Source organism: Primulina tabacum, chromosome 3 (assembly GCF_025594145.1).
Source record: "Primulina tabacum isolate GXHZ01 chromosome 3, ASM2559414v2, whole genome shotgun sequence".
NCBI lineage: Eukaryota > Viridiplantae > Streptophyta > Magnoliopsida > Lamiales > Gesneriaceae > Primulina > Primulina tabacum.
The window spans coordinates 5,117,399-5,140,015 of NC_134552.1; the positions used below are offsets into that span (position 1 = coordinate 5,117,399).

The 22,617-nt window shown below is 37.1% G+C and overlaps 4 protein-coding genes across 7 annotated transcripts; 3 read left to right on the forward strand and 1 right to left on the reverse strand.

Annotated features, from left to right (window-relative positions):
• Positions 1 to 3,345: 3,345 nt before the first annotated feature.
• Positions 3,346 to 4,533, forward strand: LOC142538317 (uncharacterized). Its single transcript, XM_075643663.1, has one exon. It carries the CDS (start codon positions 3,346 to 3,348, stop codon positions 4,531 to 4,533), a length of 1,188 nt encoding a protein of 395 aa, XP_075499778.1.
• A 6,220-nt stretch (positions 4,534 to 10,753) lies between these two features.
• On the forward strand, positions 10,754 to 12,972 carry LOC142539533 (pentatricopeptide repeat-containing protein At5g15300-like). 3 transcript variants are annotated; one of them, XM_075645070.1, is made up of 2 exons: positions 10,754 to 12,514; positions 12,812 to 12,972. In XM_075645070.1, exon 1 carries the CDS (start codon positions 10,864 to 10,866, stop codon positions 12,439 to 12,441), a length of 1,578 nt encoding a protein of 525 aa, XP_075501185.1. In that variant the 5' UTR covers positions 10,754 to 10,863; the 3' UTR covers positions 12,442 to 12,514; positions 12,812 to 12,972. The 3 variants fall into 3 exon arrangements, with proteins under 3 accessions (XP_075501185.1, XP_075501183.1, XP_075501184.1); XM_075645068.1 differs by having other exon boundaries at positions 12,768 to 12,891; XM_075645069.1 differs by having other exon boundaries at positions 12,765 to 12,875.
• Positions 12,620 to 13,806, reverse strand: LOC142539534 (casparian strip membrane protein 1-like). Its single transcript, XM_075645072.1, has 3 exons — positions 13,304 to 13,806; positions 13,094 to 13,217; positions 12,620 to 12,985 (listed from the first exon to the last, which is right to left on the reverse strand). Exons 1-3 carry the CDS (start codon positions 13,543 to 13,545, stop codon positions 12,770 to 12,772), a joined length of 582 nt encoding a protein of 193 aa, XP_075501187.1. The 5' UTR covers positions 13,546 to 13,806; the 3' UTR covers positions 12,620 to 12,769.
• Positions 13,807 to 18,934: 5,128 nt separating this feature from the next.
• On the forward strand, positions 18,935 to 20,927 carry LOC142539535 (uncharacterized). 2 transcript variants are annotated; one of them, XM_075645074.1, is made up of 3 exons: positions 18,940 to 20,136; positions 20,486 to 20,553; positions 20,648 to 20,815. In XM_075645074.1, the coding sequence occupies exons 1-3, from the start codon at positions 19,465 to 19,467 to the stop codon at positions 20,670 to 20,672; spliced, it is 765 nt and encodes a 254-aa protein (XP_075501189.1). In that variant the 5' UTR covers positions 18,940 to 19,464; the 3' UTR covers positions 20,673 to 20,815. The 2 variants fall into 2 exon arrangements, with proteins under 2 accessions (XP_075501188.1, XP_075501189.1); XM_075645073.1 differs by having other exon boundaries at positions 18,935 to 20,136; positions 20,486 to 20,927.
• Positions 20,928 to 22,617: the final 1,690 nt, after the last annotated feature.

Sequence of the window (22,617 nt, forward strand, 5' to 3'; positions counted from 1 at the left end):
GATTTAACTACCAGGTAGGAAAATAATCAAAATCTTATTTGGGAAAAATACTACTAAATTTCGGGTTTAAGTCAGCAAATTTGTGGGATTTAAGAAATATAATTTTTATTATTTTAGGAAATAAAAAGTCTACCGAATATTGGGAATTAGACACAAAAGTTGAAATTTTGCAGGCTGGGCAAAGCATAAATTTCGAAAGTTATCCTTGGGATACATACATGAATTTCGAAATTTAGGTCTAGGATAAAGAATAAAATTTAGATTTGATCACGATTTTGGATGGAGATTTGATTCAAGTTTAAACGCACGGATGACATCTATCGAGATAGCAGCCAACCCCTATAAATAGGAGGGCCTATAACTCGAAAATTCACATCATTTTCTACTCCAGTTTTTCGAGTTTCTCTCCTAGTTTTCTTAGGATTTTCGAGAGCTTGCTCTCTCAGTGTGCGAAAAAGCGAAGCGCTGCTGCAGTCCAACCCCGAAGCTAGGGTTCGAAATTCCAGTGCAGGAATTCCCTCTATTCACGTTTTCTACAATATCTAAGGTAAGTGTGCTTGTTTTAAATGTGTAATTTCGGTGTATGCAATTTCGTATTTTCGAAATTTCGGTCGAGTACAATTCTTCTTCTACCCCTTCTGGCTACGATTTGTGCATGAGTTTTATGTTGACACTGTGAGGATTCAACTTGATATGGGAGGGAATCCCAACTATGATATGACCCTCATACGGTGGGGATATAACCGATCCGGCCTCGCCCCCTTAGAGGAATAAAAATTAGGGACTGACGTCAGTAAACCATTGAAAGTAGAGGAATCTCAATGTCAGGTCAAGGATACGAATGTGGTATGCGTCAATTTATGCATGGTGTGTGTGTGTGTACGTATTTCGAATTTTATATGCATGTTGTTGTGTACTCGAACGGCCCCCACTTGCTGAGTATTTCCCAAAATACTCACCCCTTACAACCTTCCCAGATAAATCCGAAGATAAAACAGAGGAACAGGTTAAGGAAGAAGAGTCGGATCAATTTTGGGGCTGGTGAAATTATTTAAATTTTGAGAATTTTGCTGCAAGGATTTAAGAATTTTAGTATGTTTATTTTAATTGTAAACGCTTCCGCAATTTATTCAATTTATTCAGTTGAAGACAATGGTTGTTTTTACGAATTTATGAAATAAACTGTTTCGGTTTATACTCTGCTACGAGGCTGGTTGTTTTTCGATTGTGTGATTGATGAACAACGCCGGTGTCAAATCCCGAGTTTCGGGGCGTGACATTTAAGTGGTACCAGAGCCGCCAGGTTCAAAATCCGAGTGGAAGAATCGAGTTTCAAAAAAACAAAATATTTCGGATTTCGGCCAAACAGCACCTTACGTGCGCCGCCGAGCTTTGCCGCCGATTCCGGTAACGTGTGTTCGATCAGAGACCAGTTCCGAAATCGTCTCGACGAAACGAACAATAGCCCTCAACAAATTTCAGATTTAGTGTTCGGGTGAAGCCGTAATTTCAGATCTAAGAACTAGGGAGTGTAAACCCTAAACGCCGAATTTTGTTTTGTCCAATTACCCTACCAATACTACTCCGATTTTAAATTAACTTTACACAAATGATACACAATCCATGGGTAACGTTTCTCAACAATCAATTTCTGGATCGGATCAACCAATCGTAAACGCCCAAATTCGAGATAGTTAGCGAGTTGCGCGAATTTTTCCGGCCAAATTAGGTAACTTCCGACCGATTCTGGCCGTGACATCGCCGGTTCTGAGACCCTAACCTCTTCACCAACGCGCGCCTTTACTCCGACCGTACCCCGGCGAGTCAACTCGGCTGAATCATCGAGTCAACCCGCCAGCTTTAACCTCCTATTTTCGGAAATTTTCGAAAAATACATATAAATTTCAATACCTTGCTCTATTAGTTCTTGATATTTATTTTATCCTATTTTTGATATTCTGAGCGTTTTCTTTCTTTATTGTTTCAGGAAATGGCTCGTTTTCGTGTCACTGCTCGTAAGAAAGTAACCCCGATTACCCATAGGGAGACTATTCAGTTGGATTACCACCAGTATCGCACACGCGCTCAGGCTGCTATACATTTAAAGGAATTGGCTATAAGACACCAGGATAGGACTATCAGGAGGCTGAGAGCTAGTAATCTTGAGAGGAGGCAACAAGTGGAAAATCTGACTACCAAACTGGAGACAGCAGAGAAAAGAATTGACGAGGTCTTCTAAATGTTCGAGCTCGTTAAAGAACATAACTGCGAACTACGAGAGTCATTACAAATAACGATGAGTCGAGCCAAGCAAGCTAAGGAAGAAGTGGATAGATGCACCATAAGACTGTCTGAAGCCCGTCAAGCCCGGCTGAGGGATAAGAAAAAAATTGAAGAATCCTGGAATGTGATCATGCAATTATCTGAGAATAACCAAAGGCTATCCAAGGAGGTAGACGAGAGGAAAGCAAAGGAGAAGGAGCTCATCCAGAAGAATGAAACAAACTGCGCACATGCAAGAAATGAATTGAATGACGCGATAGGAAATATTCTGACCCACAGGGAACAGATTGCTGAGTTGGAATCAGAAAATCATAGCCTTCAGATGCAGCTGGCAGATTTCATAGACCCAGAGATGCCTGATGACCCCGAGGAGGAAGAAGCCCCACCTGATGTGGCAGTGGGAAATGGCGAGATAGCAGATTAGAACGTTTAGTGGACCATTTCTTTTTGTATTATTTCCGTTGTTGCTACATTTTCTTTTCTTCAGTACATTTATTTATTTAGATTGGTCATGTTCATTTATTTTCCTGTCTTAGAAATCAATAAAATATTTTATTTGTTCCATTGATTTCAATTTACTTCTGCGCAATCTATTGCATGAACCTACTCGTACAAATTCTTAGAACTTGCGATTGTAGGAAATGGCCGGCAGACCCCCAAGGCAAAACCGCAACCCGCGTTACGCTAATGCCGATCGCGAAGAGAGACAGGAGAATCGACAGGAGAATGGACCACCGCCTGCAGTTAATCTAAGCCAAGCTGATCTTATGGCCATAGCCACCATAGTGGCCACGACACTGCAAGGGATTGGGAAACCCAAATGCCAATCAACCACCTCCACCACCACCACCGAATGGAATCAAATTTCATTATGAATCACTCCGAAAGAACAGGTGTCCGATATTCAGAGGGGACGCTGATCCCGAAGTTGGCCAGAGTTGACTAAAGAGTGTCGAGACTCAGTTAAGGCTTTTGGAAGTTCCCGAGGCACTCAAAGTGGATGTGATTGTGCATTTCCTGGAAGACAGAGCAGCTAAATGGTGGGAAGCAGTCTCGCCAGCCATGATCGCTGCTGGACCAATCACATGGCGAAACTTCCGAGAAACATTTCTGAAACAGTACTACCCGGCAGAAGTCAGATTGCAGAAGTTAAGTGACTTTGAAAATCTCACTCAAGCTCCAGGCATGTCAGTAGTGGAGTACACGTCTCAGTTTAATGCCCTTGGATCTTATGCTCCGGCCATCATGGCGGACGAAGTTTTGAAGCTGCACCGCTTCAAGAGAGGATTAAACAGTAGAATCCAGTCAGCCTTAGCAGTTTATCAGCCCGCCAATTTTGCAGATCTTATGGGCGCAGCTATCCGAGCTGAAACTGACATCCGCCGCAGGGAGGGAGAGAATAAGAACAAGCGACCCCATGCCGGTCAGTCTTCTCAGGGCGGTCAGAAGTTCAGAAAGCCAAACCAATCAGGCGGACCTTCCTCATGGCAAACCTCAGCGGCCAACCATCAAGGACCCAAGCCATGCCCGAAGTGCGGTTTCAGACACCCCGGGGAATGTCGAAGAGCCAGTGGTGCGTGCTTCGGATGTGGGAAAGCAGGGCACAGGATGGCAGATTGTCCTACAGCCGCCAACCAAGCAGCTGGGCCCAACAAGGGAACTGGGCCGAATGTGGGAGCTAACCCCAACAAACCAAAGGAGAATAAGCCTAATGCCAGGGTGTTCGCTATGAACCAAGAAGAGGCAGACGACGCCAATGAAGTCGTATCAGGTACCATCTTACTTCAAAAAGTACATGTTTATGCATTGTTTGATTGTGGTGCTACACACTCTTTTGTGTCTAAAAGGTTTGCTAAGAAATTAGGACTTAAGCCCGAATCTCTAACTGAACCTTTTCGGATAGCCACACCTACGAGTAAGACCATAGAAACTCATGAAATTCACAAGGATTGTAAGATCGGTATCGCTAATCAGACTTTCAGTACCGACTTGATACAATTGGTTATGGTCGATTTCGACATCATTCTAGGGATGAATTGGTTAGCCAGTAATAATGCCATAGTGGACTGTAAAGGGAAAAGAGTTAAGCTCCGAACCCCAAATCAGGCAGAGATCGTGTATCATGGTAAATCCAAGGAACGAAAATCACTCCTTTCCGCTTCCCAGGCATGGAAGGCCATGAAATCCGGAGAAGACATCTACCTAGCAATGATCAACGAAGTGCAAGGAGAAGTCGAAATGAGGATATAAGACATCCCAATAGTATGTGAGTTCCCGAATGTTTTCCCAGAAGAACTCTCAGGGACAGTTCCGGACCGCGAAGTTGAGTTCGAAATTAATCTGGTTCCTGGTGCAGCACCAATCTCTAAAGCACCTTACAGGATGGCGCCAGCGGAACTCAATGAGCTAAAAGAGCAACTCCAAGAATTGCTGGACAAAAAGCAAATTCGACCTAGTGTGTCCCCATGGGGAGCTCCAGTACTCTTCGTATGAGATTGTGCATCGATTACAGAGAATTGAACAAGATCACAATCAAGAACAGGTACCCTCTACCTCGGATAGACGATCTGTTTGATCAGCTTAAAGGAGCCGCCATCTTTTCTAAATTGGATCTGAGGACTGGATACCACCAACTGAAGGTCAAGGCTGAAGATATCTCCAAAACAGCTTTTCGGACAAGATATGGGCATTATGAGTTCACAGTGATGCCTTTTGGGTTGACCAATGCGCCTGCACCCTATATGGACCTAATGAACAGAGTGTTCAAACCATTTCTGGACCGGTTCGTAGTGGTATTTATTGATGACATCCTCATTTATTCTCCCAACGAGGAAGAACATGAAGAGCACCTCCGCCTTGCACTACAGACACTGAGGGAGAAAGAGCTATATGTTAAGTTTAAGAAATGTGAGTTCTAGCTTAAGAGTGTATCCTTTTTAGGACATGTGATCTTGGAAGCAGGAGTATCAGTGGATCCCAAGAAAGTTGAGGCAATTACAGAGTGGCCAAAACCTAAGAACGCCACAGACATCAGGAGCTTTCTTGGACTGGCAGGTTATTACAGGAAGTTCGTCGATGGTTTTTCTTCCATAGCTATACCACTGACTAAGCTCACTCAGAAGAATTCCAAGTTCATCTGGGATGAAGGTTGCGAGAAAAGTTTTCAGACATTGAAAGAAAAACTTGCATCCACGCCAGTGCTAATCTTACCTACTGAAGATAAGGAATTTACCATCTACAGTGACGCATCTAAGGAAGGTCTGGGATGCGTACTCATGCAAGAGGGAAGAGTGATCGCCTATGCGTCAAGGAAGTTGAAACCGCATGAAAAGAACTACCCTACGCATGATCTTGAGTTAGCAGTAGTTGTCTTTGCCTTAAAAATCTGGAGGCACTATCTCTATGGTGCCAAGTGCGAAATTTTCACAGATCACCAGAGTCTCAAGTACTTGTTCACCCAAAAAGAACCAAACATGAGGCAAAGGCGATGGATCGAACTATTGAAGGATTACGACTTGACTATAAGTTACCATCCAGGTAAAGCGAACAAAGTGGCCGATGCTCTGAGTCGAAAAAATGGAGGCAAGACCACTCTAGCTTCACTCTCCGCCCAGCCATGTCTGCAGGATATCGTCAAGTTAAATCAGGACCGAGACCCCGAGCTAAAGAAACTTAAGGAACAAGTCAAAAACGGGAAGTCTCAAGATCTACAAATTGATGACAAGGGAGTCCTATGGATGAATGGACGACTGTGCGTACCGAACAACGATAACCTTCGCCAAGAAATACTATCAGAAGCACACAAGTCCAAGTTTTCAGTCCATCCAGGCAGTACAAAAATGTACAGAGACCTTAAGAGGAATTTTTGGTGGAACGGAATGAAAAGAGATGTGGCAGTATTCGTCTCTAAGTGTCAGGTTTGTCAACAAGTCAAAGCAGAGCACCAGCGACCCGGAGGATTATTGCAACCGTTGGAGATACCTGAGTGGGAGTGGGACCATATCTCCATGGACTTTGTGGTAGGATTACCAAAGTCAAGGCAAGGTCAGGACGGAATATGGGTAATTGTAGATAGACTTACAAAATCTGCACACTTCCTACCCGTCCGTATAAACTACAATCTGGACAAATTAGCTACACTGTACATGGACAATATTGTAAGACTTCATAGAGTACCAGTGAGCATCCTGTCTGACAGAGACCCAAGGTTCGTCTCGCGCTTTTGGAAGAGCTTTCAAGAGGCCATGGGAACGAAAGTAACCCTAAGTACGGCCTATCATCCTCAAACCGATGGACAAACAGAGAGAACCATCCAAACTTTGGAAGATATGCTGCGAGCATGCACTCTTGAATTCAGTAGCAATTGGAGCACTCATCTACCTTTAATTGAGTTTGCTTACAACAACAGCTATCACAACAGCATCGGAATGGCCCCATACGAAGCTCTTTATGGAAGGAAATGTCGATCACCACTTTATTGGGATGAAGTGGGAGAAAAAGCAGTATTAGGACCCGAGCTCGTACAGATAACAGTAGACAAGGTTACAGTTTTCCGAGAAAAACTCAAGGCAGCTCAAGACCGACAAAAGAGTTGGGCAGATCTGAAAAGAAGGCCAGTGGAATTCAACGTTGGCGAGAAGGCCTACGTGAAAGTGTCGCCTATGAAAGGAGTTGTCCGATTCAGTAAAGCCGGGAAGCTAAACCCTCGTTATGTAAGACCCTTTGAAATTTTGGAAAAAGTAGGCACACTGGCATACAGATTGGCGCTGCCGCCAAACATGTCTAGAATTCATAATGTTTTCAACGTGTCCCAACTACGGAAATACATCTCGGATCCAAGCCACGTGTTGGAAGTAGAACCGCTCATAATCGAAAGTAACTTGGGAGAAGAGCTGAAGTACGAAGAAGTTCCCATTAGAGTCGTGGACACCAGGAACCAAGTACTGAGACGACGAATCATTCCCTACGTCAAGGTACAATGGTCGAACCACAACGAAAGAGAATCCACGTGGGAGCTAGAAGAAAGGATGAGAAACCAGTACCCGTACCTCTTCGGAGACCAAGCCAACCCAAGTTTCGAGGACGAAACTTCCCATAAGGAGGGAGGGATGTAAAATCCAGGATTTTAGATTTTATCATTGATAATATTTTGTACCAAGATTTGCGAGATTTTCGGAATTTGTGATGTGGCATTTTTTTTGAAACTCAATAATTTAAATAATATCGTGTATATTTTTTCGGAATTTGAGATATGCAGAATTTTACCGGATATAGATCTAAGATTTGATATACCTGGATAAAGATTTAAGCAAGAAGATAACCCAATCTTGGAACTAAAAATCTTGAGGATTTTATCATGGGATTTTCGAAAATAATATTGAAAGAATATTAGGGAATTTTCGAAAATCATAGATAAAGGGAAAAGTTTACACGATAAATGCAGCTTGGGAAAGATTTAACTACCAGGTAGGAAAATAATCAAAATCTTATTTGGGAAAAATACTACTAAATTTCGGGTTTAAGTCAGCAAATTTGTGGGATTTAAGAAATATAATTTTTATTATTTTAGGAAATAAAAAGTCTACCGAATATTGGGAATTAGACACAAAAGTTGAAATTTTGCAGGCTGGGCAAAGCATAAATTTCGAAAGTTATCCTTGGGATACATACATGAATTTCGAAATTTAGGTCTAGGATAAAGAATAAAATTTAGATTTGATCACGATTTTGGATGGAGATTTGATTCAAGTTTAAACGCACGGATGACATCTATCGAGATAGCAGCCAACCCCTATAAATAGGAGGGCCTATAACTCGAAAATTCACATCATTTTCTACTCCAGTTTTTCGAGTTTCTCTCCTAGTTTTCTTAGGATTTTCGAGAGCTTGCTCTCTCAGTGTGCGAAAAAGCGAAGCGCTGCTGCAGTCCAACCCCGAAGCTAGGGTTCGAAATTCCAGTGCAGGAATTCCCTCTATTCACGTTTTCTACAATATCTAAGGTAAGTGTGCTTGTTTTAAATGTGTAATTTCGGTGTATGCAATTTTCGTATTTTCGAAATTTCGGTCGAGTACAATTCTTCTTCTACCCCTTCTGGCTACGATTTGTGCATGAGTTTTATGTTGACACTGTGAGGATTCAACTTGATATGGGAGGGAATCCCAACTATGATATGACCCTCATACGGTGGGGATATAACCGATCCGGCCTCGCCCCCTTAGAGGAATAAAAATTAGGGACTGACGTCAGTAAACCATTGAAAGTAGAGGAATCTCAATGTCAGGTCAAGGATACGAATGTGGTATGAGTCAATTTATGCATGGTGTGTGTGTGTGTACGTATTTCGAATTTTATATGCATGTTGTTGTGTACTCGAACGGCCCCCACTTGCTGAGTATTTCCCAAAATACTCACCCCTTACAACCTTCCCAGATAAATCCGAAGATAAAACAGAGGAACAGGTTGAGGAAGAAGAGTCGGATCAATTTTGGGGCTGGTGAAATTATTTAAATTTTGAGAATTTTGCTGCAAGGATTTAAGAATTTTAGTAGGTTTATTTTAATTGTAAACGCTTCCGCAATTTATTCAATTTATTCAGTTGTAAAGACAATGGTTGTTTTTGCGAATTTATGAAATAAACTGGTTTCGGTTTATACTGTGCTACGAGGCTGGTTGTTTTTCGATTGTGTGATTGATGAACAACGCCGGTGTCAAATCCCGAGTTTCGGGACGCGACTAGTTCATGACTACATTGAAATCAACCTCACAATCAAATTCGTGATCTTGGCTTGAAGACATGCTCGCGAACGAATTCGGTAAAATCAAGTTGAACTTCTGGGCTTTGAGCTCAAGCTTGTTTTTTTAGTCGAGCTTGATTCGTTTATACCACATGTGAATGTCGAGATCAAGAGTTTTTGTCAAAACGATAATGAAATTATTATCAAGTGTTGGTTGGATAAACTCACTTTGTCATCCTATCGTTGCTACTTAATGCAGTGTCCAATTTTTCTGTTCAACATATTTTGTCATGTCCGATTTCACGAGAAGAGTAGAATTCCGACATTTGAGTCTAAAAAATAGAAAACAAGTTTTTCGACTTGGAAAGTTTTGTAATAATAACGTGGATTATCTATATAAAAAATGGTTTTTAATTATAATATCAACAAAAGTAAAATAATTGCATTTATTTTTCTCTATGAAAATTAGGGGAATGAATTTGAGGGATGAAGTAGCTAAAAACCATCTTAAATTTAGTTTTTTTTAATGAATTTATTGTTTGTGGAATACTAATCACGTTCTATAGTTTATTAACGTTTGAAATCATTTTGAATTAATTACACATAACTAACCAATTGAAACTTTGTTTGGCCTTTTGATTATGAATTTGAGTTACGTTAATCTATGATTTTGTTGTTGATGTGTAAATTATTGATTTAATATGATGAACGACTGTTTTATATTTGCGGAAAAAAAAAAGTGAAAATACATATATTTTTTATGCTCACGAATATACTTCGAAAATAAATTTTGCTTGTCATATTAAAAATACCTAGCTATGGCCTTGACTTTGACCAACTATCAACTTTGACGTATAAATGTTAAAGTCGTATGTGTAGGATCAAATGTTTGTCATTTTACCAAAAACTATAGTTCGCATTGAACCGTACATCAACTCAAGCATTAATGTGTCGCGTTTCTATTGCTCTACCATGCAAGAACGATTATTGCACATCAACAATCTCATTGACTATAATTGCAATTCTTGCGATCGATGAAAATCGGAAAACGTGACTTTGGCTTTGCTCCATCACACTCTCCAAATTCATATGGGTGGGCATTGTTAGGGTATTTTTGGTTAATCGGGTAGTTCGAGTCGAGTACCCGATTGAATTTGGTAGCTGGGTACTCGATCAATCGAGTTATTCAAATAGAGTTTTCTGCCCCAATTTGATCCGATTAAAATTATTTGGGTTCTTGTAGTACCCGAATAATTACTCGAACTACTCAAAAAATGCCCTCGGTTGTGGTTGGTTCCGGTCGGCATCTGAATTACACGACTTGATAGCCCACCCTTAATTTTGAGAAAATAAGTATTACTTTTTATGCTAAGCGTATTACTTTTTATTGTGAATATCGATAAAGTTGACCAGTCTCATATATAAAGATTCGTGAGATCGTCTCACAAGAGACCTACTCATCTTCAATAACTATATTTCAGTTATCAATTTAGTGATTTTCATATAAATCGTGTGATTAAATAATTGATATCATATTAAAATTTTATAACTATATGATTAATTTTTATTTTTATTTTTATCGTAACATGCACTTCTGTTTAAAAAAATAATTATAAAAATATAACAATGAAAACCATCAATTAATTACACAATTTTATTAGAAAGACTAAAATCGATACTCAAAATATATATGATTATAATTGATTGACAAATGATTCATCACCAAAAAAAAAAAATCAGACTTCAATTCATAATAAAATTGACATTTTGTCTTTTCTATTTTTATACCCAAACTGGAATTGGATTCAAATTCACGTGATCGTGTCGGTTTCTTGCATGTGGTAAATGATCAGGAAAAGCGCCACATCAAAGAGTTCCTCCTGCCACCAAAGCTCTTCCTTATGGCGCCTCTGCGCAAATCTCCAAGCTCTGAAACAGATTCACGCTTTCATGATCGTTAATGGTTTTAACTCCAATCGCTCTGCTCTCAGAGAACTCATTTTTGCAGCTGCTATAGCGGTTCAATCTACTATCCAATATGCCCACCAATTGTTCGCTCAAATTTCCGAACCAGACCTGTTTATGTGGAACACTTTGCTCCGGGGTTCAGCCCAGAGCTCTAAACCTCAACTAGCAATTTCGCTTTATGCCCAGATGGAGAAACTTCGAGTGCAACCTGATCATTACACATTTCCTTTCGTACTCAAGGCGTGCACCAGACTTTCTTGGATTGGCATAGGTTGTGCAATGCATGGAAAAGTAACAAAACACGGGTTTGAGTGGAATAAGTTTGCCCGGAATACACTTATTTACTTTCATTCAAATTGTGGGGAAATAAGGGTTGCAAGAACGCTGTTCGATGGCTCGGCGCAGAGGGATGTCGTTGCTTGGTCTGCTTTGACTGCGGGATATGCCAGGAAGGGGGAGTTGCATATGGCAAGGTTGCTGTTTGATGAAATGCCGGTGAAGGACTTAGTTTCTTGGAATGTGATGATCACGGGGTATGCGAAGCAAGGCGAGATGGAGTGTGCAAGGGAGTTGTTTGATGTGGTTCCTAAAAAAGATGTTGTTACATGGAATGCCATGATTTCAGGTTATGTAGAAAGCGGGAAGCACAAAAAAGCATTGGAGATGTACGAGGAGATGCAGAGCGCTGGGGAGAGTCCCGATGAAGTGACAATATTAAGTCTTTTGTCCGCGTGTACAAATATAGGAGCGTTGGATGTTGGAAAGAAGGTACATAGCTCCATTTCGGAAATGGACAATGGAGTCTTGAGTGTTTTTCTCGGTAATTCTCTCATTGACATGTACGCCAAGTGTGGAAGCATGGGCAAGGCACTTGATGTATTTCAATGTATGAGAGATAGGGATGTCTCATCATGGAACTCTATAATTGTAGGATTGGCTTTTACTGGTTATATGGACAAATCCATTTCTCTTTTCGAGGAGATGAGAAAGACGAAGTTTGAGCCCAATGAGATTACGTTTATTGGTGTACTGATTGCTTGTAGTCATGCTGGGCGAATTGATGACGGTCGTACATACTTCAATATGATGAAAGATGTTTATCATATACAGCCAAATGTTAAGCACTATGGCTGCATGGTAGATTTGCTTGGGCGTGTCGGGTTGTTGAATGAAGCATTTGAATTTATTAACACAATGGAGATTGAACCAAATGGTATAATTTGGAGGACATTACTAGGAGCTTGTAGAATACATGGTAATGTAGAGCTTGGGAAACACGCTAATGCGCAGCTACTCAGATTAAGAGAAGACGAAAGTGGCGATTATGTGTTATTGTCGAACATATATGCTTCAGGTGGGGAGTGGAGTGGGGTTGAAAACGTGAGAAATTTGATGGATTCAAGAGGGGTGAAGAAAGAACGCGGTTTTAGTTTAGTTGAAAAGGAAAAATGCTGAGCTCCTTCATTTTTCGGTTTCTTGAGAAAGAATCTGGTTTTCCTTGATGGATTCTGAGGTCTACTTCTGTTCGGTATGCCAAATACTCCAAATTTGATCCACATAATTGTATCATAGAGCTCGTTTGATGTGAGTACATTGACTGAAGGAATAAATCACAATCAGTATGGAATACAAAGAAAGGTGTTGTACGTTAGTAGAACTACACCGAAATCCATATAAAAAATAAAGCATGTAAAATCAAAGACAAGGTTTTATCTTTCAGAATAAACGAACAATAAGAACAAACTCAGCGCTTGATTTGAGTGTATAAATTTCTCTAGCAGAATCATTTTTTAGAGAGGGCAACAGCTGACAATGATATCAACAGCATAAGCACAAGAATTGCTAAGAAGGATCCCACTAAAGCGCCAGACACGCGCTCACAGAAGGCATTGTACTCTTGGCAGATAGCAAACCAGTTGACCTGAGGATTCCCATTGTGAGCCAAATACACGATGGCTGTTGCTGCAGATGCCCCAGAAATCAAAAGAGCCGATATTACCTACAAGAAGATGCAATTTGTATCAGTTGCACTACCCTCATGAGAAAGACAATATTCATGGTAATCCCAAAATAAGATTTATCCGTCATTCTATATGTGAATCATTACCATGTCAAGTATGATTAACACTGCCCTGGTTACTTTTGCACCAGTCTTCAGAATGTGGAATATGGATAGCACGAGCGAAAGAACCAGGTATGCACTTGCTATTGCATTTGCAACCACGAAAAACCTGTGGCACAAACACATGTAGCCTATTCAACATATTATCAAAGATATGGAATGCACTTTTCAGTAATATGGTTTAAACCGACTTACGTAAATGTCGGAAGATTGGTGTAGGCTGCCGAGAACTGAAGGAACCCAGAGAAATGTGGAAGAGTGTGACCTGTTTGTCCCACGGCAATGGCGCTGCTCAAGGTACCAATCATAGCAAATATTCTCATAATGAAATCGAGTATTGCCTTTCCTCTACCGTTCGCAGCTTTTGGAGCATCATCATTCTTGGGCGTCTCACCGGTTTCTTGTGCTGTTGCACTTACCTTGTCTTTCTTAGACATGTTTAAGCCTTACCGCCCTTGTTTCAATGTATATATTTTGCAGAAATTAAATGTGTGCATGTGAATTTATAGATGATTAGTTTGTGTACGTAGTACGTGCAAGTTTCCATCATGCAATTCGGTCAAATAATGTTTGCCATTGTGGGTTTTGAGCAATGTTTGGTTTTGAATTGAAGAGTGTCATTTTACCTACTATTTCATGAACCGAGTTCTCGAGTGCTCTGATCCCTAACTTTTAAATTATACATATTCTACCTCAATATGCGAGTTTGGTCACCACTTTTTTCAAGAAAGTGAGTGCGACTTCTCCGTTTGTGGCATCTATTTCCAATTCAACAGTTGACCAAATATCAATATTGACTTGGTTATTGGGTTTCTGCCATATTATTTCGTATTTCTTGTATGTTATTTTTCCACCTAGAATCACACCCATTTGCTAAGGATCGTATTTCTTATGGGCTTCAATTATATTATATTGTGTGTATTATTTTGTAATGTTATATATGCTATTAATAAATTAATGAGTAGGTCTCTTGTGAAACGGCTCACGAATCTTTATCTGTGAGACGAGTCAATCCTACCGATAATCACAATAAAAAGTAATACTCTCAGGCCATCCACAGTAATAAAGATATTTCCTTCAAATATTTGTGGACCCCCTGATCCACGTCATCAATCAAATATTTATCTACTCAAATATCTCATATTTCACAATCAAATATCACACCAATCAAATATTTATGGGTCCCACTATCACTTTAATTAATATTTTATTTTCATTTAAATAAAATCATTTCACCACTGTAATTACTTTTATCTATTATTTATCAAAATCCAACGTTCTTAATTGATCACATAAAAATGTTATGCATATTCTATTCAATCGTCCATTTATATTTCACGTAATAATTGAAATTAAATAAATATTAAAAAAAAGTGAAAAAAAAATAAAAAGAAGCTTGACCCAATGCTCTTCACCACCCAAGCTCTTCACTCAAAGTGTGTGAAGAGCTTGGGTCTCCAAGTGAGGAGCTTGGGTCCAGCACCCAAGCAAGTGAAGAGCTTGACCCTTGAGCCAAAAAAAAAGTTCGATACAAAAAAGAGCTCGACCCACTTCGACCCAAAAAAAGAGCTTGATCCAAAAAACAAGCGCGTCTCAATCACGCTTGCTTGAAGAAATTAAAAAAAATGTAATATCTGGTTACAAATTTATAACCGTGTATTGTTGTGGCACACAAATCAATGGTATGCAATGGTGAATATTTAGATGGAGATGATATTTTGATGACATGGCTTGGATGATATCCACCATTGTGGATGCCCTTAGCATAAAAGTAATATTTTTTTATGAATGACTTAAATATGAGACATGTCTCACAAAATACGACCCGTGAAATCGTTTCACACAAGTTTTTGTCTAAATTAATAATTCTTTGAACCACTTTTTCGCGAAACCGTTTTTTATATTTCCAATATAACCCTTTTTTATGGAAAATTGAAAATAACTCAAAACCCACATTTCAGAAAATGTCCATTACGTTATTTTCCACACTTAAAGCTAAATCTAAATAATTTTTTTTAAATATTTCAGAATAAAAATATATATTATAAATTTATATGAAATAATATATTTTCAGGAATATCAATGTAAAAAACGCGTAGAATATATTATGTCTCGATCATCTAAGATTTTAAATTATCTAGTATACACAATAGCAATATCATAATAACATGCGAGATTTAAGATTTTCTCAACCACGAGTTGATGCAACTGCGTGTTGATTTCGGGTCGAGTTGAAAGTCCGTCAATGAAATTAACTTGACTGCATACATGTTGATTTCGGGTCTAGTTGAGAGTCCTTCCATGAAATTAGCTTGATGATAATTAAGGACTCGTTTGATTTAGAAAACAAATTTGTGGGGTTCAACTCTTTTATGTCAGCCATTTGAAGACCGAAGAAACCTACTTGATTAAAATGTGTGGACGAAATTGGAGAAAATGTGAAGGTCATTAAGCACACCACTAACGCAAGGAGGTGGTGAATGGAGCTCTCCTAATTTAGATAATTTTGGAAAACATCATCATCATCATCGTAGTCTTCGACCACACTATAAAAACTAACTTTGAATAACTCTAGCTCAAGGTAAAAGCTTGTGTGAGACGGTCTCATAGGTCGTATTTTGTGAAGCAGATCTCTTATTTGGGTCATCCATGAAAAAGTATTACTTTTTATGCTAAGCGTGTTATTTTTTATTGTAAGTATCGGTAGGGTTGACGCGTCTCACAGATAAAGATTCGTGATACCGTATCACAAGAGACCTACTTCTAACTTAATTAGACTAAAAAAAATAAGTGATAGAATTACGAGAATAGTTAGAATACAAAATTCATCAATATTTTTAAATTTAATAATGGGAATTAGTTTTTCTCCATGATTTATGAGAAAATTCCATCCTTTATTTTCCTTCTCAAATGATTATTTAATTTAGACTTCGATTTCGTTTTCACATTATGTAATTTTTTTATTTTTGTAATTGATTAAAATTTTGGTTGCTAAGGTCAATTGGAAAGCCCTTTAATGAAAGATTTAATGCCACTCTTGTGGCACCAAGCTATTTGGAAGAACGCATAAATATCTTCGAAATTGGCAGACACGTATTTCGTAAAAAGAGAGCACACCCAATTTTCAAGTTACCATTTGAAAACGAAATATCAATAATTAAATGTAAAAACTTGTGTGAGACGGTATCATGAGTCGTATTTTATGAGACATATCTCTTATTTGAGTCATCCATGAAAAAATATTACTTTTTATGCTAAGAATATTACTTTTTATTGTGAATATCGGTAGGATTGACATGTCTCACAGATAAAGATTCGTGAGACTGTCTCACAAGATACCTACTCATAACTAAACACATGATGACCATCAATCACTCGAGATATTTGGGAGCACCGATCCAAAAATTGGCCTAGGCGGTTCTAGTCTGTTACAACTTTTATTTTTAATTTTGTTTTTTTCAAATTTTTTGGTCTTTTAATTTAAATTCAAATACAAATTTTAAAAATGAATGGTACTTTTTTATAATTTTTAAACCAAAGTCCAACAAAAAATGTGATATGATGTCTTACGCCGATACATCAAACTTTATCTTCATATGCGATCAAGAATGATAAAACTTCACGATGATGATTTTTATTTGATAAATAAAAAGATCATAATGATGATATTGACTTAATTTAAACAATGGTTAAATATCCTAATTAAAAAAAAAAAAGCATCTTATTTTTTAATTAGTCATGTTCTCCCATTCATATCAACCAATGATTTAATATCCAAAATAAAATTAAAAAATAATTTAAATATATTAATATAAAATATTACTAAATATTATAAAAATTAAGCTTGGAATTATATCTATTTCGGACAAAAGATATCTCTAATATCTCATTTATTCTTGTATGTTCGTGCATTTATCTTAATATCCTTGCTCTCTATTCACATCCCACATTCAAAATTTGAGTAGGTCTCTCGTGAAACGGTCGCACCAATCTTCATCTGTGAGACGGGTCAACCCTAACGATATTCACAATAAAAAGTAATACTCTTAACATAAAAAATATATTTTTTATGGATGACCCAAATAAGATATCCGTCTCACAAAATATGACCCGTGAGACCGTCTCACACAAATTTTTGCTTCAAAATTTACATAAAATACTAGGTTTGAGCGTCTTAACAAAATAAAGTACCTAGATTACAATATTTTTTTAAAAAAATAATATGATAAATAAAAATGTTCTCTTATTTTTGTTTTTGTTTTGAAAAGAAGAAGCTAACTTAATGGTGCCAATGTTTTAAGTCAATTATCCCAACCACTTTTCGTCATCACTCTCATTTCTTGAAAATCAATTAGCTAATGTAATTAGATTTTATTTTATAAAAAAAGTGGAATTGAAGAAACTTTCAATGGGGAGGGCGATTAATTGTCATGATCTCCCTTTGACAATGAGACTACAATAAATATTTGTAGGGAAAAAAAAACAAATAAAATACGTAAAGGTATCATTAAATATAAGTCATAGCATGTTGAAAACTTCACCTCTCATTCTCTGTAGGATTATCTTTCTGTATCAAGACGTGTATATATAAATTAAATATGTAATTTTTGTATAAAAGATTTAGATGTTATGTTAAATAAAAACTTAGAAATTACCTTTTATGAGATTTTTTTTTAAATTAATTCGAATAGTTTTATATATTATAATTATAATTAGTTTTTTTGAATTTACGATGTTTTATGATAATTTTTGTATTGAGAACGATCGTATAGTTATGTTTTTTTTTAATTATAACGATGGAAACAAATCTTATTGTTAAATTTAATTTTAAAAACCCAGTCAAGGTATTAAATTTTTCGATTGTTCGTAAAATGAATCGATCAAAATAATTTGTTTCTCAATTGTGATTTTGCTTTTATTACAAGTATCGTGATGACTAGTTCAACTATGCATGGAGTAATAATTCGAAGCCAGTCCAAAGCTCATTCAAGATTTGTAATCTCCGTGTTAAATATATATATTTTTTTTTATAAATGTAGTCGTGCCATATTTTACAAATCATACACGAGGTTGTTCACGTGACGATTGTTAGCTAGATTGTTAATAACAAAATATAGATGCAAAGAATGAAAATAATCTCGTAAAATATAGACATAGTACTAATCAAAAGTAGTATGCAACTCGATAAATATCGAGTTTGTAAAACAATAGGAAATCAGTAAATTAAACCGAGGTCTGTACGAAATATAGTTTCCTTAAAACAGATTTGTTCCCTCCGATGGTGCTTCGAGGATCTAAATAGACAACTGTTTCCCAGGATACAACGGTAAAATCTTGCAGCAAATTAGCACAAAGTAATTACAGTGACGAACTGAAAATATACATTCACTTTATCCCTAAAACTTACAGAAGCCAAATAAAAAGATAACAATATGAAATGCAAGAGAATGCTTGATATACATCTTGAATGTTTGTAAAAATAATTTTTATGTATACGAAATTAGAAAATTAACACATTATTTATAAGATTTAAAATTAACTCATGAATACGAAAAGCCAAAAGTTTCTATTAAATCAAGAATATGAAAAATCAAAAGACATAATTTTTATTCAAATTTTAAAGTTCATACCATTGACCCGTACCTCAACACTAATATGCATAAAATTCTCATAAATTTTAAATTGACAAATATGGCCAACAGAGTCACTATTTTATTTTTTTTCTAAAAAAAGAGTCATCTACGATGTTTGTTTTTTCAAAATTAAAAATAAAAAAACAAACAACACAAACTCGAAATATGAAATAATCCCTTGCGAGACATGGCGCTCTGACCGAGTTTCCCTTGCAAGGCGGCAAGAGTCCAATGAAAAAAGAGCCAGGAAGAATTTTTACTTAGCGTGTATGACTCTCCATTTGTGAGCCATTCATCATACGGCGCTTCATCTTTAATTTATTGCGAGTTATTAAATTAAAAGCATATTAAAAATTATTGCGTGCGTCTATTTATTATTAATAATAATCTTTGTTCATGGCTCTGTCTTCTCGTCTCTTCTCAAATATCAAAACCTCTCCGAGTAGCCGGCCGTAAAACCTGTTTTATGCCATCATCAATCGTAATTTCTTGGTGATTTTTGCTGTTGATCATATAGATTCTTTGTTTACGAGATTGTTTTTGAGCTGCTTTTGTAGAAAGATCAGGTTTCTTAAGTAGCCAGCAATTCCTGATCTTCAGTTGCACTCAAAATCCATTCTTTTCCCGTTTTCGGAAGTGGGTTGATTTGAAGGTTTGTTGTAACATCGTGGGGTCTGGTTAAAGATTCGATCTTTAGATTTATTGGGTGCGATTTCAATCCAAATGGTATTTTTCCTCAGCTCGATTTCGGATGACCAGCTTATGGGCGTGGCTAAATCTGTGAACTCGGCCGACCCTTGTTTGAAAATGAGGCAAATTAATCAATTTTACAATAACAGAAAGAATCCCAACTCCCCAAATCATGTTACGACCCCCGCCTGTGAGCAATCGCGCTCTGCCCTGATTGATGTCGTAATCTTGATTGCTGTGATTGGTGCTTTTGGGGTTTTGCTCTATCCCTGTGCCAAGATTTTAGTGCACAAAACCATCGAAGTTGGTGAAGAAGTCTTGGAAGTTCTGAGTGAGGAAATAGTTGGTGCTCCCATGGTGTTTGGATGCTTAGGCCTCAGCATATTGTTTTCAGCATCCGCACTCGTGGCTATCACCGTGTTTATGGATAGAAAGTGCGGAAAATCGGGCTGTAGAGGGCTTCGCAACGCAGCTGAATTCGACATTCACTTGGAGACAGAGGAGTATGTAAAGAAGGGAAACTATCCACCCAAAAATGCAATAAAGAAGGGACTCTTCGAATTGCCGCGTGATCGCCATAGGGAATTGGAGGCAGAGCTCAAGGAAATGGCGCCCACTAACGGGAGGGCGGTTCTGGTTTTCCGAGCTACGTGTGGTTGTTCTGTTGGCAGAATGGAGGTTCCAGGGTCAAAAAAAACTGGGAAGGTTAAGAAGTAGTGTTTTCTTTTATTTAAGCAACAAATTGGATACTGGAGTATGCATACAAACAGTTATAGGAATACTTTACGATCTCTGCAATAAATCATCTCAATAAAATACAGAAGGGTTAATTGAAGAACGTGGGATTCATTTTTGTCTGATTTATTATCTTTAGCTGTTCATGAAGTTTTTATTCTTCTTGTGGTCCTTTGCTTTATTGCTCGATAATTTTCAAAATTAAAAAGACGATCCTCTTCTTTTACTTTCTATTATTCATTGTATTCTATTGAAAACATGATATGTGTGGGCACAACCAGACTTCCTGTATCGAATTTTACACACTAATCCTGTGCAGGCTTTTATCTGTTCAATGCAAGATTGTTATGCTGAGAGTAATTGCTGCTTCGTCCATGAACTTCAGGGGTTGGATTCTCATTCACTTATATCCGTATCCGAAATATCAAAAGCTAGACCATCACTTCTGATTTTTAAGTACATCGTTTTCTTTGCCATTCAGTTGCCGTTGTTTCTTGAATCCGTAAAACCGGACATGACAAAGACTTGGATACTTGTTGAATACTTAGTTTTTGCAGTCGCAACTCATCACAATGCTTCAACCTTTTGGGAAACTATATAGATTGTGGTCACTATCACTTTCATGTTGTCAACCGTGAAGGATTGATTGTGGAATAATATTTTTGTTAGTCTTGAAGGATTTAATGTTTTGGGCGTGTTTCTCTTTTAGTTCACATGTCACGGTATTGTGCCTCCTCGGTTCGATCATGAATTTGAGCCTAAAAGTGATGCAATACCTCTTGACTGGTATGATAATATGAAACTTTGGTGGTGGATATTGATAAATTAACACCGCTTGTTGGTAGAGGTTACTTATGTTAAAGTGCGCAAGATCTAAATTAGATAATGTATTTCTCTAATGTGCATTAATCGCTACAAAGGACAACCAACTAAAAACGTAAATTGCAAAACACGTTTATTGTGATGACTTTATCTCCTATATACTAGCTAGCAACTTACTCATCCATTTGTTCAATACTTCTGATTTTCATCGGCATTGGCTAATAAAATAAATAATAATAATCAGAAATTTGTCATCTTGATTAAAATCTCAATTTAACAAACACAAAAACTTTTGTGAAACGGTTTAATAAGTCAATTTTGTGAGACGAGTCTTCTATTTGAGTCATTTATGAAAAAATATTAATTTTTATGTCAAACGTATTACTTTTCATTGTAAATTTGAGAATAATTGACTCCTCTGACGAATCAAGATCCTTGATATCGTTTCATAAAAGACATGTTATTTAACATATTAGTAAATTTTACACTCAAAACTTGTGCATAAAGTTCACCGAGTATGCTAAGCATATGTAATTGACTTCAATTTGCTCTTGAAACACACTACTTATTGACCTGTGTATCAATTTTTTTCCATGAAAAATGCACTATCAAGCTCAAGCGGAGCAGCTTGCGAGGTGATAAGGAACGGTTGGGTTAGAACTGAACCGTGAACCGGTTTTGATTGAGGTCTATTTCTGATCGAAACATGTTAAGTTTTAATATTCGATTTTCAATGATGTTAAAACTTTTTTATATATAGATTAATATTTTATTATCATGCTTTAACTCCAAATTGTAAATCTAAATTCAGTTAATGTATGTGCTACATTACTTACAATAGGTCTGGATGAGGACTTTCCGATTAAATGGAACTAGGGATAAATACAGAGATGAAACTTAGTCCTCGCGGAGATGGTGATGAGGAATCCTCAAAAAGAAAAAACGAGGACTTGAGCAGAGATGAGGGATGGGGTTTTGGATTTAGGAATATAGAAAACATCTCTGACCCATTGTCGTCCCTATATAAAAAAAGTCCGAAACAAAAATAAGCAAATTTGGAAGCATTCTATAAAATATTATCATTTATACAAAAGCAATTAGTTGTCTATGATGTGAAATTTAAAGTAATCCAATAAAATATTTTCAAAGTATATTTATCCATTTTCAAAAAAATATATAATATATTTTTCTCAAATTTCTTTCTCAAGTCATCAAAAAAAAATTCGTTGTCAATCATTATCATTATAATAATGATTTGATCATTATCAGCATATCGCCACTAATTTATTTTATTTATTTAAGAAATAAATGGAAACGAAATATAAATAATAAACAGTCGTGCCAAATTAATGGAAATATTTAACCTTCATTTAGTGTGATTTAATAATATGTCCTCTTCAAGTTTTCTATATTATCATCTCACTGTGTGGGCCGCTAAGTTGGACTGATTTGTAAGGCTAATGGGCCTATCTTTTTTCTCTCTCATTTCCCTATTATTAGTATCTAATCACTGCGAAGAGTGATGAGTTATATGGTAGTATCAACGAGCTATCATGAGTGTTGTGATTGTAGAACACAAAATAGATAGATATATGAGCCTTACAATCTTAGTATCTTAAATAAAATATT